We start from the raw sequence: 17,289 nt of genomic DNA on the forward strand, positions 1-17,289 counted from the left end.
TTTTTTTTTTTTTACCTCAGTGACAGATCTACTGTTCTCTCAGCCCTGAGAAGGTCCGAGCCCCATGGCTTCACACGTGATTTAACCAGAACCCGTCCAGAACAGCGGAGGAACATGTAGAAATGGATTTTATGAAGCTGCTTGGCACCGTTGTCGCCGTTCTGTTCCACCCTGGATCCGCTTCCAAACTAAATGGTAAGGTTACGCTTTGGGACAACTCGATTTTCCGCTCTTTCGGACGCAAACAGCGCAAACTCGGTTTATTTCCAGCGCATAGACCGTGTTTGGTTCTGCAGAAAAAGTTCGCACGCAGCAGTAAAATGGTGGATTTCGGGCTTTATTTGACTGCTTGAGCGAGTTTTAACAGCAGAACCACAGCCGCTTCCTATTCGGGTCACGGATCTGATTCCAGAGATTCCCTCCTGGAATTACAAGCCATAAAACCCACAAGTGAGATAATTTAGTTTCTTTAACAGCGTTTATATAACTTCTGCTGCATAAAAGGAGTCTGATCTTTCTGGTTTAAGAGATGAACATTACAAACATGATTTAGGAAAAACGTTCTGAAATGATGTAATGCATGATCTTCTGACCTAAAGTGAACTTTTCTGGCTTTATATTCACTCACACCCCCACTCTTAATAAAAACAAGTGCATGCTGCCAGTTGTGATTTATTATAAAAAACAATATTTGGCTGAGCATCACCTACAGATCTATCAAAGAAAATGATACGTTTAAGGTTTTTAAAGCACTTTAGACATGTCCTGTATTGTAATCTGTGCTGTTGAGGCCACAGGAAGAAAAGCCTCAGAAAAGTTTAAATCACTGTGTTTATCATCTGGTCTTCTTCTGCCTGATGCTGCCCTTGGTCTCTAGGGGAGAGAATCTGTCGACGTGGAACAGAGCGCCCGTGCTACAAGGCCTTCTACATCCAGGACAGCAGGCGTAGGCTGACCTTTGAGGATGCCAGACAGGCCTGCAGGTCTGACGGAGGCGAGCTGCTCAGCGTTGAGACAGACAGCGAGCAGCACCTCATGGAGAGGTTCATACAAGAGCTGAAGGTTGGAGACGGAGACTTCTGGATCGGGCTCCATCGCAGCCCGCAGCATCACAGTGCAGGGAACTCTAATCTGGGCTGCCCCTCCCAGTACTCTTGGCTGGATGGAAGCAAAGCCAAATACAGGTTTAGTGGAATGGAACAGTGACGTTTTCTCATTTAAACATGAATCTAAACTTTTTATTTTTGTGTTGCAGGAACTGGCAGTGGGACGAGCCTTCGTGCGGTACTGAAATGTGTGTGGTTTTGTACCACCAGCCCTCTGCTCCTCGTGATGAAGATGCTCATTTCCTTTTCAAATGGAATGACGAGAACTGCAGCTCTAAAAACAACTTTGTCTGCAAATACCGAGAAGGTGAGCCCGTGCGGCCGTTGCACCTGGCTCCGACTGCTGGGAAATTCTGATTTTTACTTTTCAAACACATTCATATCAGTACAGGTTTAAACCACTTGGCAGGCTTTCCACCACTCTCACACTGCTGTTGAGGGACTTTATGTTGCCCTTGTTGCAGAAAGTTCAAGCAGCGCAGCTTTTTCTCTTCTTCCTCTTGATTGTAAAGGAATGCTGATGATTTTTCTGTGCTCTTTCTCTTTTTCTAGAGCTTTATTAGTAAAAAGTAATCTATCCTGATCTATTGAGATTTATTTTAGTGTGTTTGTTTGTGTATTTTAGAGGGATGCTGTGCAGGTTTGGCTTGCATTTAGCACCCCCTAGTGTTTCATCTATGAAAGCAAAAGTGAAACTTATCTCTTCGCTGTGCGTTGTCTTTTTCACACCTTCCCTCAGTTTCACACTAAAAGCATCAGTGGAGAGGAATGACCACGGAACGTCACTGCTTCAAATGGAATCTGTTATAGTCTATGGAGTGTTTCGATCCAGCAGCGACGCGGCAGTTTCCAGGCGTGTCCCAGAAACGGCACGCCGTGCCATTAAAGATCGGGTCGGGTTCTATTTTTGCCACATTCTGGAACATGTCACTTTCCGCAATTTAATATAAGGCTAGACAGGAAATCACACCGTTTCAGTGTAAAGTCCCCGGTAATTTTCAAAATAAAGGTACCGATGCAATTTCATATTTATGAAACTTACGTGTGACCCAACGGCCTTTTTTACTCACAGCATCGTTCCAGAAGTGCAGCGGTGTGTTTTTCATGGGTTTAATTCCGGCAGTGGAGAGGAACAACATCATATATGGCATCAAACGTGATTTCCGTCTTTTTGGTTTAACGGCAGATTGCATAAACAAACTGTGACTTGAATTCTTGAGGGATCTTGCGAGCTCACGAGTCCAGCGAAGAGCACAGCGAGGAAGCCGTGCCGCTGTCAAGAAACTCTCGGTGTGAAAAGGATTTCTTTGAAGTTTGCTAGTTAACCGTTCCACTGCTGTTTTGCGCCGCTGAAGCTTTCAGAGTCAAACCGGGGTAAAAGAGCTAGTCACCTCCAAATCAGCTGTTTTTTGCTGATAAACAATATAAATGGGTGTCTAATCGTGCTGTGGACACGTGTGGCCAATATTTTGGCACTTTAGTGCATCTCAGGTAAAATTTCAATATTCTGCCTAAAACTGTCAGTATTGTACCATTTTCTGGTATCTGCACTGCATTTGAATTTAAATCTGCCATCACAATTGGCTAAGAGGTACACTATGATGTTAGCTGGTACATTATGATGTCACATTGTGTATTAGTTAGCAGCTCCGCCGTCTCAGTCAACAGTATTTGTTGCATTTTTCAAACAGGAAGTGGGAGTGGATTAAGACTGGTAGGGGGTGACTTGCTCTTTAGCTGAAATATCACCTCAGCCTTCATTAATATCACTAAATTAAACAAAATCAGCTGTGTTCATGATCTAAAACATGCAGTTAATGTGCTGGAAGCAGACTGCAACACAGGCATGTCAGCTCCTTTTCTCTAAATCCAACAGGAGCCGGATCAGACTTTTAAGTTGCAAGTGGCCACAGAGGGCGGCCCCAGCCTGGCCCGGTTGATTCCACACATCCTTGCCTTAAGCCCATGTGGGCTGATTCTACCCACCAATCAGAGGCTTGCTTTAATGGAAGGTGTGAATTTGCTGTCAGCAGTGGGTGTGTTGGCCCTGGTCGGCCTGAAGCAGACCCCCTCGAGAAGAGGGCTGAGAATGAGCCTTGGTTGGCCCAGAAAAATACCAGGCCACCCAGATATGTAAACAACCTACGCTGCCCGGCCCGGGCCGACCCGGTGCAGATGGGAATGGCCCATAAGTGACACTTCATTAACCCTGAAAAGGGTCATTTTAGCACACGATTTAAAAATATGAAAAAGTATGCCTTTAAATTTACAACCTTTGGTTTATTTTCAAATGTGTGTGAACAGGAACGTGACATTAAATATATTTTAATCAGAGTATTTTGTATTTGCAGATAAAGTACCCATCATTACAGGTGACAGGAGAAAAACACAAGCAGGTACCACACAGTCTGGGTGTGCACAAGGCTACTCTGTTTTATAAATCAATTCAATTCAATTCAAAAATACTTTATTAATCCCAGAGGGAAATTGATTGCTGTAGTAGCTCAGAATAATAATAATAATCAAGTCATCAAAGAGTTATTGTATATTACAATGGCTGTTGGCAGGAAGGATCTCCAGTAGCGGTCAGTGTTGCAGCGAAACTGAAAAAGCCTCTGACTGAAGACACTCTTCCGTTGTCGGACAGTCTTGTGAAGAGAATGCTCAGGGTTGTCCATAATTTTCTTGATTCTCTGGAGAATCCTTCTTTGCATTATCTCCTCCAGTGGTTCCACAGTCGTCCCCAGAACAGAACCAGCCTTTTTTTTACCAGGCTGTTGAGCCTTGTCAGGTCCCTGCTTCTGATGCTGCTACCCCAACAGATGATGGCTGAAGAGATTACACTCTCAACAACAGACTTGTAGAAGATGTGCAGCGTCTTGCTACAGACATTGAAGGACCTAAGCGTCCTCAAGAAGTGCAGTCTGCTGTGTCCCTTCTTGTAAACGGCTTCACTGTTCTTTCTCCAGTCCAGTCTGTTGTCCAGGTGAACTCCAAGGTATTTGTATTCCTCAACCACCTCCACTTCTTCTCCCATGATGGAAACAGTGTTTGACTCCACCCTGTTTCTTCTGAAGTCTAAAATCATCTCCTTTGTTTCAAGGTCAGATGATTGTTTCCACACCATGCCACAAAGCTCCACCAGCTCTCTGTACTCAGCTTCCTGTCCTTCTCTGATACACCCGACAACTGCAGAGTCATCTGAGTATTTCTGTAGATGACAGGTCACTGATTTGTACTGGAAGTCTGAGGTGTACAGGGTGAAAAGGAATGGTGAGAGTACAGTCCCCTGTGGTGCTCCAATGTTACTGATCACCTGGTTTGATGTGCAGTTCTTCAGCCTCACAAACTGTGGTCTGTTTGTCAGGTAGTCTTTAATCCAGGCGATAGTTGAGGTCCCCACCTGTGTCTTCTGGAGTTTCTGGCAAAGTACATCAGGCTGAATTGTGTTAAATGCACTGGAGAAATCAAAGAACATGACTCTCACAGTGCTGCCTGCTTTGTCCAGATGACAGTGGATTGGCTGAAGCAGCTGGATGATGGCATCTTCAACTCCAACTCCACGGCGATAAGCAAACTGCAGCGGGTCCTGATAGGTTCTAGTTTGCTTATTCAGGTGGACCAACAGGAGTCTCTCCAGGACCTTCATGATGTGGGATGTCAGGGCAACCAGTCTGTAGTCGTCATTGACTGATGGGCGAGTTTTCTTTGGAACTGGAACAAGGCAGGATGTCTTCCACAGGACTGGAACTTTCTCCTGGGCCAGGCTGAGGTTGAAGAGGTGCTGCAGAATCCCACAGAGCTGCTCTGCACAGGCCTTCAGTACCCTGGGGCTGACACCATCTGGACCTGCAGCCTTGTTCCTGTTCAGTCTCTCCAGCTGCCTCTTCTCCTGACTTCTAGAGACAGATAGGTGGGAGGGGGAGGTTAATGGGGCAGCAGCATCTCCTGATTTGGTTGAAGACAGAAATATGGAGCCAGAAGAGTCCATATCTGTGTTAGAGGACAAAAGAGCTGGCGTGTGACAGGAAAATGTTGGATCAGATGAAGGATGGGATGTCTGATTGGCTGGGGACAGGTGAGGAGGATGCTGGGTTTGTTCCTGAACTGAACCTATTGAAGAACTTGTTCAGTTCATTGGCTGTGTCCAGGCTGCCATCTGTGCAATCCTTCCTCTGCTTGAAGCCTGTGATCTTCTTCATCCCTGACCAGACATCTCTGATATTGTTCCTCTGTAGGTTGTTCTCCAGTTTCTTCCTGTATGCCTCCTTGCTGTCTCTGATCTTGATCTTCAGTTGCTTCTGTATACTCCTCAGTAATTCCCTGTCTCCCTCCTTGAAGGCTCTTTTTTTCTCATTTAGCAGATTCTTCAGTTCACTGGTGATCCAGGGTTTGTTATTAGCGAAGCATCTCACTGTTCTGGTGGGTATGATGGTGTCCACACAGAAGTTTATATAGTCAGTGACACATCCAGTCATGGCATTGATGTCCTCTTCATATCCTTGGCCGAGAGTCATCCAATCTGTGGTCTCAAAACAACTCTGCAGGGCTTCTTCAGCGTCTGGTGACCATTTTCTAACAGTTCTTCTTGTCACAGGTTGCCTCTGAACAAGTGGTTTGTATTCTGAGCAGAGAAAAACAAGATTGTGATCTGATTGTCCCAGAGGAGGTCTTGTTTTGGACATGTATGCATTCTTTGCATTTGCATAACACAAATCCAATGTCTTGTTTTCTCTGGTGGAGCAGATGACAAACTGTTGAAATGTTGGAAGTGTAGTAGAGAGTGAGGCATGATTAAAATCACCAGATATAGCCACAAATGCATTGGGGTGCTAGGTTTGTAGCTTAGCGACAACGGAACTGATGGCATCACATGCATTTTCAGCAATGGCTGAAGGTGGAATATAAACGGTTGCCAAGACAACACTGGTGAACTCTCTTGGCAAATAATATGGGCGACAACTTACTGCCAAGAGTTCAACATCTGGGCTGCAGAGACGACATTTCACTGAAACATGACCTGGATGGCATCATCTGTTGTTGACAAGCACTGCCACTCCACCTCCTTTTCTTTTCCCGTTCCTCTTCAGATCTCTGTCTGCTCGTACAGTCAGGAATCCTGGCAGAGAGACGCTGGAATCGGGGATATGGTCCTGCAGCCACGTCTCAGTGAAACACATAACACTGCACTGCCGAAACTCTGGCTGAGTCCTTGAAAGGGCTTGGAGTTCATCCATCTTGTTGGCCAGTGATCTCACATTGCCCATTATGATTGATGGAAGAGATGGTTTGAATTTCCTCTTTCTCTGTCTCCGTTTTGCTCCCGCTCTGCACCCTCGCTTCTTGCGTTTTAGCTCATTTGAGATTTGTGGCTTCATTTGAGGTATTATTTCAGCCTTCCCAATGTTAATCAGCTGCTCCCGATTGTAAACCAGCTTGTTGCCATGGTTACGCATCATAACAAATGCTCAAAAACTGAAAAAATAGCAGTAAAAATCCTCCAAGCTTCACAGCACCAGAAACAGAAAAGTGAAATGTCCAAAAGAATACTGTTTTTCTTGAGAAACTAGAAGAAAAATGTCCAAGAAAAGGCCAAACTAACATATAGTCAACAGAGCTACTCAACATGCAGCCACTCAGAGCAGCGCAGTTCCGGACTGCCAGTCATTTTAATTAAACGTTGAAAACATTAAGATTTCTCACATTTCAAGCTTCCTCTCCTTTAAAAGAAGAGCTCTAGATGTAAAAGTGCTCCGAGGGTTTAGTTGTTTACTTTTAATCAAATGAGCTGCTGTATGCGGCATCTTGCTAACATAACGTATCCTTGTCAAATTGGCTGTTGCATGTGATTATTGACCTTGAACAGTCATAAAGGTTGTGCAAAATATTTAACCAAATTTAAGTGATTTTTGTTTTCATCTGCTTTGGAATTAGTTGAACATTTCATGTTGTCAAATGTAACGGTTTTATTTCCGGTTCTCTAGTTCCATCTCTGAGGCCAAGCATATTCTCAACAACAGAAGGAGTTAACAAAATAGAAATGGGACTACCCGAGTCATCAGGTAAATAAAAATCTCTAGCTTTCATTCTTTGTTGGAAATTCATTTGAAACATATTTTACGTATTGATGTGTTTTAAAACAGTTAAACAAAATAAACTTTTTTTTCAGTGTCTTTCTCAGAAAACACCCTCTATGTTTCATACATCCTCTATGCCACTATTCCTGCTCTAGTCCTGCTTCTGTTGGCAGCCGCTGGCTTCTTCTGCTACAAACATCGTGCAAAAAGGTGAAAGCAGAGCTGCGGAAGAGTAGAGAAACTGACTTTTTCACTGTTTTCCTGACGTGCATCTTCTTTTTAACAATCAGGAGAAAGACGGAAACAGAAAGCTACCATAGCAGATCAAAGCAGTGGATGTCCACAGCAACTTCAGTCCCTCTACAAGGACCATACGCCTTTAGCGATGTAACCAAACTGCCCCATAATTCACTGGACTGCAGAGCACCAGCAAAGGAGACAGCAAAATACTCCTGCACTCCTTCTTATGACTCCCAATATGGCGACTATGAGAATGTGGCGAGTCCTGACAAGGAGAGCGGCTTTGTGACCAATGACATCTATGAGCCTTGCAGAGGTCGGCCTTGCCGCGGTCAGACAGGATGGGTGGAAAATGAGATCTATGGATAATAATTGTCCATCTGGGGTCTTTGACTATTGTGAAAAATATAGAATGAGAGACTTGTACTATTCTGTATCCCTATTCTGTATATTTGTGTGGTACTTGTTCACTGCTGTGTGTTTGTGTGATCTTATATGGACTAGATTTGTGTTGCTGGTGTTCATCTCAGAATATTTGCATAACCCCATATAAACATATATTCAAAATCTTTCAAATAAATGCTAATAATCAAAACAAAGACCCACAGCAATCCCAAGATGGTTTTTTTATTCAAAATAAACACAAATTTGGGGAAATTTGTGAATTGTTCTGGGTATTTAGAGTTAAATAGACAATCAGGACTGACAAGCAAGTAGCAATTATCACGAGACTCCAGCTAATATATGTTTAGACTATATTTCCAAATAAAAGTGCCAATTTTAGTCACGCAAACATTTGTTGATTGTTGTGACTTTTTTAATACAAAAAGCATTTGAAATAAAAACATAAAAACAAGGGAATGAGACTGAAACTGTGACCCATTCCGCTTATTGTGACCATCAATATGTTAAGAACTTCAAAGCTAACAGACTTGTTATATGTGCAGCCACCAGGTTTAAACTATTTCCTGTTGGTGTTTTAAATTTATTGATTTTCAGACGCATGAAGGTTGAATTAGATTTGCTCAAACTGGGAGAATTTACATGCAACCCTGAAAGTATAAATGTAAGGACCTCCACAAGGTTGCTCATTTGTAAACAATTCACAATTAGTCCAAAGTGACAGATTTATAGAACATGTCACCGGATTTACTGTGACACGTGAACAAAAGGTTACAAGGTTGGGGTCTAAAAAGCATCATTTTGGCTCTTTGATGTGATGGGAGTATTTCAACCTTCTGTCATTCCTGTGTAGAGCTTCCTGTTTGGACCCTGGTGTCAGGGAACAGGACAGTACATTCGGAAGCAGCGATGACAGAACTCTGCTGACCAAAATAGATCTTATTGCTGTTGGATTGCTGATTTATTTTTTTGTCTTTGTAAGAAGCTCAATCCCTTCACTGATCTCTCAAAGTCAGTTGAACAAGTGTGTGCCTCCTATGTAATTTTGCAAAAATAACACAGATGCATATTTCTTAAAATAAATCCTTGAGCATATACTCAGCGTGGGCTGTTTGGGTTTCATGATTTGGAGAGATGCAGCAATCCCAGTAAGGAGAGGCTGAGTGTGTTCTTGGAGAACGTTAGACAGGAAATGCCAAAAGCACATCTGGAACTCTTACATTAAGGAAGTCTGAGCGTGACAGCGGAGGCCTTTGCCTCGCTTAGCAGTCCACTGCTCTGTTAAACACTGTGACAGGGCAACGGAAGAGAACACTCTCTGAGTGTGAATGTGGGCTGTGTTTTAGGCATGAAAGTCATTTCCATATGGTTTGGCTACAAGATGTTGCGGTCACATTCCTTATTTGATAATAACATGGGTGAATTTAACTGCATTTGTACTTGTATAACTATAATTTGGAGTGTGTGTGATGCTTTAGATGTATGTGTGTGTGTGTTTGAATGTAATTACTAGAACGGTTGATAATTAAGTACAAAGAAGTGGAAAGGAGAAATGTGTGGCCCATGTGTTGTTTTTTGTTTTGTTTCACCGACAGGTGGTGCTGTTACACAGGCAATCAGAGGTGTCTTTACTATTTAAAATGTCTGTGTTTATGTGGCATTTGTGATATATATTTTCGAACTACTTTTGCGTTTTTTTTCCATTTTTGGCATTTTTTAATTCATGTTAAATCATGTTAAAAGTACTCGAAATTCGAGATGTTTTAACATAAAATGCAGAATATATTTGTATTCATTTTTTCCTCTATTAATATTAATACATTAGAGCACTTTTTTATCTCCTACAAAGAGGTGCACGTTTCACGCCACTCTTAAATGCACCAAATGACTCTCATTAACATTTTTTTTCTCTTGCATTTTTGAAGCTGCAGCAGACAAACGCTCGGCAAACACCTGCAGGGCAGGACTTCAAAGTTACCTATGCGTGCAATCAAAGAGGCCAGGCGAGCAAACAGATTTCAGAACAGCAATTTTACCGGTTGACGTAAGAGGTGGGTCTGGTTGTCGTGGCAACCAATTGGCACTGAAGTGTGGAGTCGCTCCGTGGCTCCGCCTCCTGTACAAATACCCCTATGGCTTTGACGTCAATACACGTCAACCAGAGAACATGATGCCTCTTTGCAAGTCAACTCGTGTGCTCTGTAGCAGATAGAGGCACCTCGGGCTGAAATATTAGAACTCTATTGTGCCGGAGAACGTGGTGTGACAGCCCCGTGGCTCCGCTAATGGCCTGTCGCGCTGAGGGAGAGAGCCGCCACATTGGCGCGTGAGCCGGCGGGGCGACGCAGAAATCAACTTTGTCTATTTTTAATGGACACGCTTCGAGCGGCGGTGGCAGCGGGCGGTTTGTTTTCCTTTCGTCTTTATCTCTAGCTGGCCGTGGGTCCCCCTCCTCCTCCTCCGCGTGTCTCTCTCTACCCCCCCAGAACTCTCCGAAACAGCTCCCATTTACAACAGCATGGTCATGGCTGACAATGTCCAGAAACCGCTGTTTCGGGGTCCGGTCAGGGTGGGCTTCTACGACATCGAGCGCACTTTAGGAAAGGGCAACTTCGCTGTCGTGAAGCTGGCTAGACACCGCATAACCAAGACCGAGGTGAGTGCGAACTTGTTAGCCCCAAAGGCTAACTTTGGGCTACTGTTCTATTGAGTTATATAACTTTTAAGTTGACACCCCAGGCTTTCGCGGTGGACAGGGGGGCTCTGTCCCGACATCACACACTAATAGAAACTCTGGTCGGGCGGCGGCTGAACAGCCGGCGGCCACATGACTGCCACAGGTTCGGACCCTGCAGGTACAGGAGCTAGTGAGCTTCAGCACGTCCATCCCTCTCGGGATTTCACTGCCAGTAAGAGATCTGACCGCCAGTGCTGCTGGGAAACACACTGTAAACATGCACACTCGGTTTTACACCGGACTTGACATCATACACCTGTTCTCACTTAATGACCCAGTGTCAAAGAAAAAGACATGTCAGTATCTGGGGATGCAGAAGGAGTTGGTGGTCTCATTATGTAATCCAACTAATGATGCGATGTTCCAGCAGTGCAGCCAGCCACGTCTCTGCAATCTGAAAGCAAAGTCTTCTGCAGGCATGCATGCACCGACTCTTTTGAGTCCTTGCATAGCTTGGAAAGGGGTTTGATATCGCAAACACTCCAGGCTCTCAGTCGCTGCAGCTCGAGCACATAAGAAACAGTTCATCTGTCAGCTCTCTGCAGAAAAGGGCTTACTGAAGCAGTACCATGGAGTACCATGACGTTCTGCTGTAATGACAGAGACAGGGAATTTACTGTAAACAGTGATCACACTACAAAAGCCATGCTGGGGTGTGTTCTGAACATAAGATTAAAGACTTGTAAAAATAAAAGTTAAGGATTTTAATCTTTGATCTGTGCAGTTTGTTTTTTGCTGATTATACTGTAAAGAAAAACAGAGACACTCAGACAGACTAATGAATAACAGGGAGAGAAAATGTCTTGTGCGACACTTGGTGTGTTCATCTGTTTGGCTGTGTGGATAAAATGTGTGACGTGTATTTGGTATTTGCTAGAGGAGGTCACATGGAGCATATGACCAAGGTTATTGGAGAGAGAGATTCTGAACATTTATTTGAAGCCATTTACCTCTAGGTCTAGTGATGCCAGGCCTGTTGCATGTGTGGGCAGTAAACTAATGTTTTAATAACACATGACACAGCAGATTTGACTTGTGCTCATGCACACACACGTCCCTAGATAGGTGGGTTGCTTATGTGCATGTGTGTAACCTACTTTTTCTAACTGACCTATTTGTCTCATTTTGTACATTTTGCCACTTGTTTGCATAGTTTTGGTCCAACAGTGATCCACGTCTGTCCTAAGCGCTGTCCAGTTTTCCTGTTTTTACTATTTCATGAGGCACTAAATTCCCATTGTAACTCCTTTTCTTCCAATTGGCCTTGCACTCGCAGAGTTAAAGAGTTGTCTTTTGCTTTGTGTGCTTGTTCAGTATTGTTTCCAGCACAGTCCGTTTGAATACCGAAGATGCATTCATCAGAAATGTAAAATTTGCAAGTTAGCACTATAAGATTTAGATTTCTTTGCAGGATTTAATGCCATACAGTACTGCATGCCAGTCTGTGTCGTGACAAGGGAGATAATAATGGAGTGTTAAACCTATTAAAACTCCCTCAGCTGCTCATTGTTGAGCAGCAACGTCAGATATGCTGAAGGAAGCTCAAGATAAGTGACAGATTTCACTGCCACTGAAAGCAAATTAAAGCTCACTGTAAACACAAAACCGAAAATGCAGCACTGTTCTTTATTTGACTAATACCTCTGCTTTTATGCAGCAGACAGGTTAAGGGAACAAATACAGGCATCATTTATCAGTTCATCTGTTGCTGCAACATGCTTTTGCATCAGGTGGCCATCCAGTGCAGCTACACATTCCTTTGTAATATGAACAGAGTAGATCTGATGGATATCTCTGAATAAAGATGGAGGATAAAACGAACATCCAGGGATCGAATCGCTGCACAGTCTGTCGCCATTTGATCAACCTTTAGAAGTCTAACTGATCAAAGACCAAATAAATGTTAAATTAATCATTATGAAAAAGAAAATTAGGATTTTTGTTTGGTTGGTTGAAATTTGCTCCCCCTGATCAGCTTTATTTGTTGGCAGACTTTCATCTCAAATGTTCAAGTTCACCTAACGGTGGTGTGAGTGCAGAGATCTGGGGTTTCCTGTTTACTTCTCCTTTTGGCTCACAGATGCCTGGAGCATTTCAGATCACACTGGTGATTTTGTTGTTTATGAGAAAGTCAGGCAGAGAGGTGCTATTATTGCCTTGTTACCCACCAGACTTCAGCAACAAATGCCCGTGATGTTTAGGGTTCGAAGATGCTGTTTACATTCGTTCATGTCCGTGAGTGTGACAGGAATGTATTTACCTGTTGGATTAAAGGTCAAGACGGTTTCCGAACATTTTTAATCCCATCATTCGATTCGTAGAAAAAGCTAAAACAAAAATAAGCTAGAAAAGGAACACAGTGTCCTGTTTTTATGTTTGTTGAATTACTGTTTTGCACTGCGGCTAGTTTTTGTGTTCATCACTTCTCATGAGCCTAAACAAGCACCTCAGCTACATGTCATCAAGGAACTGACTATTGTTGTATTGCTGATGGTTGATGTTTCTGCAGGTGGCCATTAAGATTATTGACAAGACCCAGCTAGACGCTGTGAACCTGGAGAAAATCTACAGGGAAGTTCAGATCATGAAGATGCTGGACCACCCCCACATCATTAAGCTGTATCAGGTTGGTTCTTTGTACCTTTTTATCTTCATCTTTTGTCGACTTGTCAAAAAAAAATGTAAACAAATGAGTGATTTTTCAGAAGTGTTGGATTCTACTTTCACCATGTCTCTATTTGATCTGATCTATTGTGTCTTATCGTCTCTCCGTTTTATCTTTTTATTGTTTCTTTCCACTGGATGCCTGAGTGGCGTTTGACGTAATAAATGCGTTTTCATTGCGACCTCAGAGGTGTTCCGTTTCTACTGGAAATCTTTCAGACGTGGAAATCAAGGAACCACAGAACTGCCAAGATCTCAAGTGTGATTTCACCAGTTCATGTGATAAAAATCAAGGTGAAATGTATCCAGAGGTCTGTGGTTTACTTTCTGTGCTTTTTACCTGTCAAGGAGGTGACACATGTATGTTTTGATATCGTTAAACGATGAGAAATCTGCACCGATCTTTTCATTTGAAATTTTCCAGATGCTTTACTCTACTTTTGTGTTTGATTTCCTGTCTGGCTCGATCGGAAATGTTTAGCTTGACTCTAAATCCTGTCATGTGCTCGGTCGGATACTGATCGCACAGCATCATGGATATATTTGAGCTCTGTTGAGATTCTTATGATAAAATCCCTTGAAACAGCCTCTTGTTTTTTATTTAAATTTAATTGAACTGACTTACTTGTAACCCTAATACACTCCCAGTAAAGAAAATTGCTCTAGTTTTAGATCATATCCGCGTTTAGCCTTGAGTTGTCTGTGATGGATCGACACTTTCAGCTGAAACTGAGATGATAGTAAGCCAGACACATTAAGAGAATGTAACTTACAGCAGGTCATTAACAGGTGACCACATGTACTCCTCTTCATCTCTTTGTTTTAGAAACTGCTACTAGTGCAAATCAGTGAAGGTGTAGGTTGTTCCTTCATTGTCTTGCTTAAATCGAAGATTCTAGGAATTTAAGAACTGACTTGTTATTTGTCTCAACATGTTGTGAGAGGTTGTATAAATGTGCTCCTCTATTCAGTGAATTAAGGGAAATGATTTTTCTATGAATATTTTGAACACCATTGATGTCACAATGAATCTCATCATTTCACCTCCTGCCCAGTGGCACGAAATAGTAGAGAGTTGAGGTAACTTTTGATTGAGAAGGATTGTTGTGAGGGGAAAAAAATATGTATTAGGGATGGGTACCGAATTCGGTACTTTTTAAGGTACCGACCGAATTCCATAGTACCGACCGAGCACCGATTCACGTCATTTCAAACGGTGCCTCGTTTCGGTACCCGTCCATCATAACGAGAACTTGCCAAAACAGCTGCGCATGCGCAAGAGCGTTTTGTCGTCGCTCGCTGCGAACCAGTTGTAAACAGAGTAGCATGGTAGAAAGAACGCAGGCTAAAGCTTGGGTCCACTTCACTAAATGTGATGGGTAACTGGGTGATGATGAAACCAGTGACAACGATCTAAGTGAGACATCCTCATCTTAATCTGCTCCGGTAGGTAAATATAATTAGCTTGATATGTTAGCTTCCGTTTCGCTAATGGTGCGTTCGCTTTCTCCTCGGAACTCCGAATTCCCGACTAGAAGAACATGAACGCGCTCTAAAGTTTGGCTTCACTTTACTAAATGTGACGGGTGAAGACAAAACCAGTGACAACGATCTAAGTGTGAGGCATCATCGTTTTAATCTGCTCCAGCAGCTAAATAAACTGTTTAAGATAACGTTAGCTTGATATCTTAGCTTCCATTCCATCCTAACCCAAGGACAAACAGTTGTATGTTATTTATCGTGATATTTATCAAATATTGTTATATATTGAGAAAAATATATATTTAATTATAAAAGAGAATTAAAATAATAAACACTCAAAAGTATCGAAAATTGGTACCGTTAAGTACCGGTATCGATTCGTAGGTACCGGGAATTAGTACCAGATTGATTCAAATGTCAAAGGTACCCATCCCTAATTTATATATATATATAAGTTTTAAGAAATTACAGATACAAATACACAATCTGCCACGTTTGTGTGCCAACAAATCCCTTTCTTGATGTCAAAGGTTTTGTAAAGCGACATCCAGTTTATTTTTACTTTTATTTTTTCTGTTTTGCATATCTTTTAAAAAAGGCGTTGATTTAATCATTTCTGAAACGACCATAGCAGCAAATTCTGAAGAGCCAAGTCCTAAACTACGCAGACTAGAGTAACTGATGAATGTCGACATCTTTCACCTGGCTGATTGTTAGTTTATCTGGACAAGTCAAAGTCTACCCCCGTTAACTCGCTCATGGCTTGTTGTCAGAGATCAGGGGTCAGAATGTAATATGTAACACTTGTTGAACTGGATGAAACATGTTTAAGGGGGAGTAGTACAGTGTTCACTGCCCGGCCCCAAACAAATGAAAAAGGTCACGCACTCTTTGTTGGACCACCTTTAGCTGTGATTACGGCACACATTTACTGTGGCATAGTTTCAATAAGCTTCTGTATTGTCACAAGATTAATTTCCATCCAGTGTTGCAATAATTTGTCACCAAGATCTTGTATTGATGATGGTAGAGTCGAAGCCTGGGCAATAAATCGAAAATGTATCGCTATCGAAATTTCTGACTCTTTTCAAGGTTATTTTTCCCATGTCAATAAATTTGGTTATAAAAAATGAAAAGATGTGTGTAGGTTGGCAACATTGATATCTCTTTAAGAAGCTGTACCACCTTCAGTAGGGCTGAATGATTTTAGGAAAAGATTGAATTGCAGTTTTTCTTGCTGAAATTGCGATTTTGGTTCAATTTACGATTTTCCGCAAACAAAGATCCGACACTAGCCTGCCAAGCCATCCTGTAGATTGAGTGAAAATATGGTCTAGATTCTAATCTAGTACAACAAATCATTCACATTAATATTTACTATTTAATCATACAATAAAAACAGTCAAAGCTATTAATATTTTCTCCCATTATTATTATTTTTCGTGTTTGTGAAGCAACTTGTGCTTGTGATTTTCATCTAGAGAGGAGCTTTATAAAAACATGTTCTACTCCAAAAATGCATGGAGGAAATCTGTAGGTAGAAATAGCTTTTGAATGTATTAAATAACAGAAAAATGCACACAATTTTCCCTGCATTACCGCGGCAGGCTGGTTGCACGATTTTCGAAGCTGTCTGATAAGTTTTTCCTCACTAACGTCAGTTCCGTGAGAGAGGCACACATTCTGACACCTTAGCTTATTTGAACTAACGTGTGCCATCAGAAACATTCAAGCCATTTTTAAAAGAGAAGTTAAGCTTTCAAGTCAACTAAAGTGTGCGACTCCGCACTCGCGCTGATGAAGCATAAACCAAGCTTTAGAAATCAGCCTGAACTTGCTCCGATGTGGGAGGAGTCTCTCTCTCCCTTGCTTTACGTTCTCTCTCTGTCCCGGGCTCACCTACGGTGCCATTATTTTCAGCCCTAGCAGCGCTGTGTGTGGGAACATAAAACAGGGAAAATAACCTGAACATGCAGCTCTGTCAGCTGTGGAGTTGGGCTTGGCTCTGGACGGTACACCCCACCCCCACCCCCCCGTGCTGGCTTTTGCTGCCGCCATAACACCGGGGGAAAACCCCGGATGTAAAAAAAGTTACACAACTGATCCTGGATCAGTCAAAACCGCTAAAACCACAGCTTTGACTGTCACGTGATCGTGCTGTTTGAAATTGCAATTTCAGTCCAAAAACGATAGATCGTTCAGCCCTAACCTTGAGTAACGTAAAAATATGACTCAACATAATATAAATGATAAATGATCCGCACTTGTATAGCGTCTCTCAGAGTAAGGACTCCAAGGTGCTTTACACTACAGTGTATCATTCATCCATTCACACACACATTCACACACTGATGGTGATGAGCTACAATGTAGCCACAGCTGCCCTGGGACACACTGACAGAGGCGATTGATACACATGACAGCCCCATCTAGTGGACAACTTTTGTTTCTGCACATTCGTGTAGTTGTCCATTTATCGTTATCGAGGTGAAATCATCAAAATATCATGATATTGATTTTAGGCCGTATCGCCCAGCCCTAGTAGAGTCTGACCACAGCACAAAGCCTTCTCCAACACATC

General features: G+C 42.5%; 2 protein-coding genes across 3 annotated transcripts in view; both read left to right on the forward strand.

The window, feature by feature from the left end:
- Positions 1-8,284, forward strand: laynb (layilin b). Of its 2 annotated transcripts, XM_015951523.3 has the most exons (7): positions 2-195; positions 878-1,184; positions 1,256-1,413; positions 3,458-3,502; positions 7,091-7,168; positions 7,276-7,393; positions 7,474-8,284. In XM_015951523.3, exons 1-7 carry the CDS (start codon positions 123-125, stop codon positions 7,790-7,792), a joined length of 1,098 nt encoding a protein of 365 aa, XP_015807009.1. In that variant the 5' UTR covers positions 2-122; the 3' UTR covers positions 7,793-8,284. The 2 variants fall into 2 exon arrangements, with proteins under 2 accessions (XP_015807010.1, XP_015807009.1); XM_015951524.3 differs by lacking the exon at positions 3,458-3,502 and having other exon boundaries at positions 1-195.
- Positions 8,285-10,126: 1,842 nt separating this feature from the next.
- The window catches only part of sik2b (salt-inducible kinase 2b), a 48,002-nt gene continuing 40,839 nt past the window's right edge, over positions 10,127-17,289 (forward strand). Inside the window, exons 1-2 of the mRNA XM_015951522.3 lie at positions 10,127-10,481; positions 13,072-13,188. Coding sequence (XP_015807008.1) covers positions 10,344-10,481; positions 13,072-13,188 — 255 coding nt within the window. The 5' untranslated portion in view covers positions 10,127-10,343. The remainder of the gene's footprint in view (positions 10,482-13,071; positions 13,189-17,289) is intronic.

The sequence above is a fragment of the Nothobranchius furzeri genome, chromosome 13 (genome assembly GCF_043380555.1).
Source record: "Nothobranchius furzeri strain GRZ-AD chromosome 13, NfurGRZ-RIMD1, whole genome shotgun sequence".
NCBI lineage: Eukaryota > Metazoa > Chordata > Actinopteri > Cyprinodontiformes > Nothobranchiidae > Nothobranchius > Nothobranchius furzeri.

Bases quoted from the DNA above. Each gene is read 5' to 3' on its own strand.
- laynb (XM_015951523.3), top strand. From the start codon at position 123: ATGGATTTTATGAAGCTGCTTGGCACCGTTGTCGCCGTTCTGTTCCAC. The intron at 196-877 runs GTAAGGTTACGC...CTTGGTCTCTAG, and splicing joins ATCCGCTTCCAAACTAAATG to GGGAGAGAATCTGTCGACGT. The intron at 7,169-7,275 runs GTAAATAAAAAT...CTTTTTTTTCAG, and splicing joins GGGACTACCCGAGTCATCAG to TGTCTTTCTCAGAAAACACC.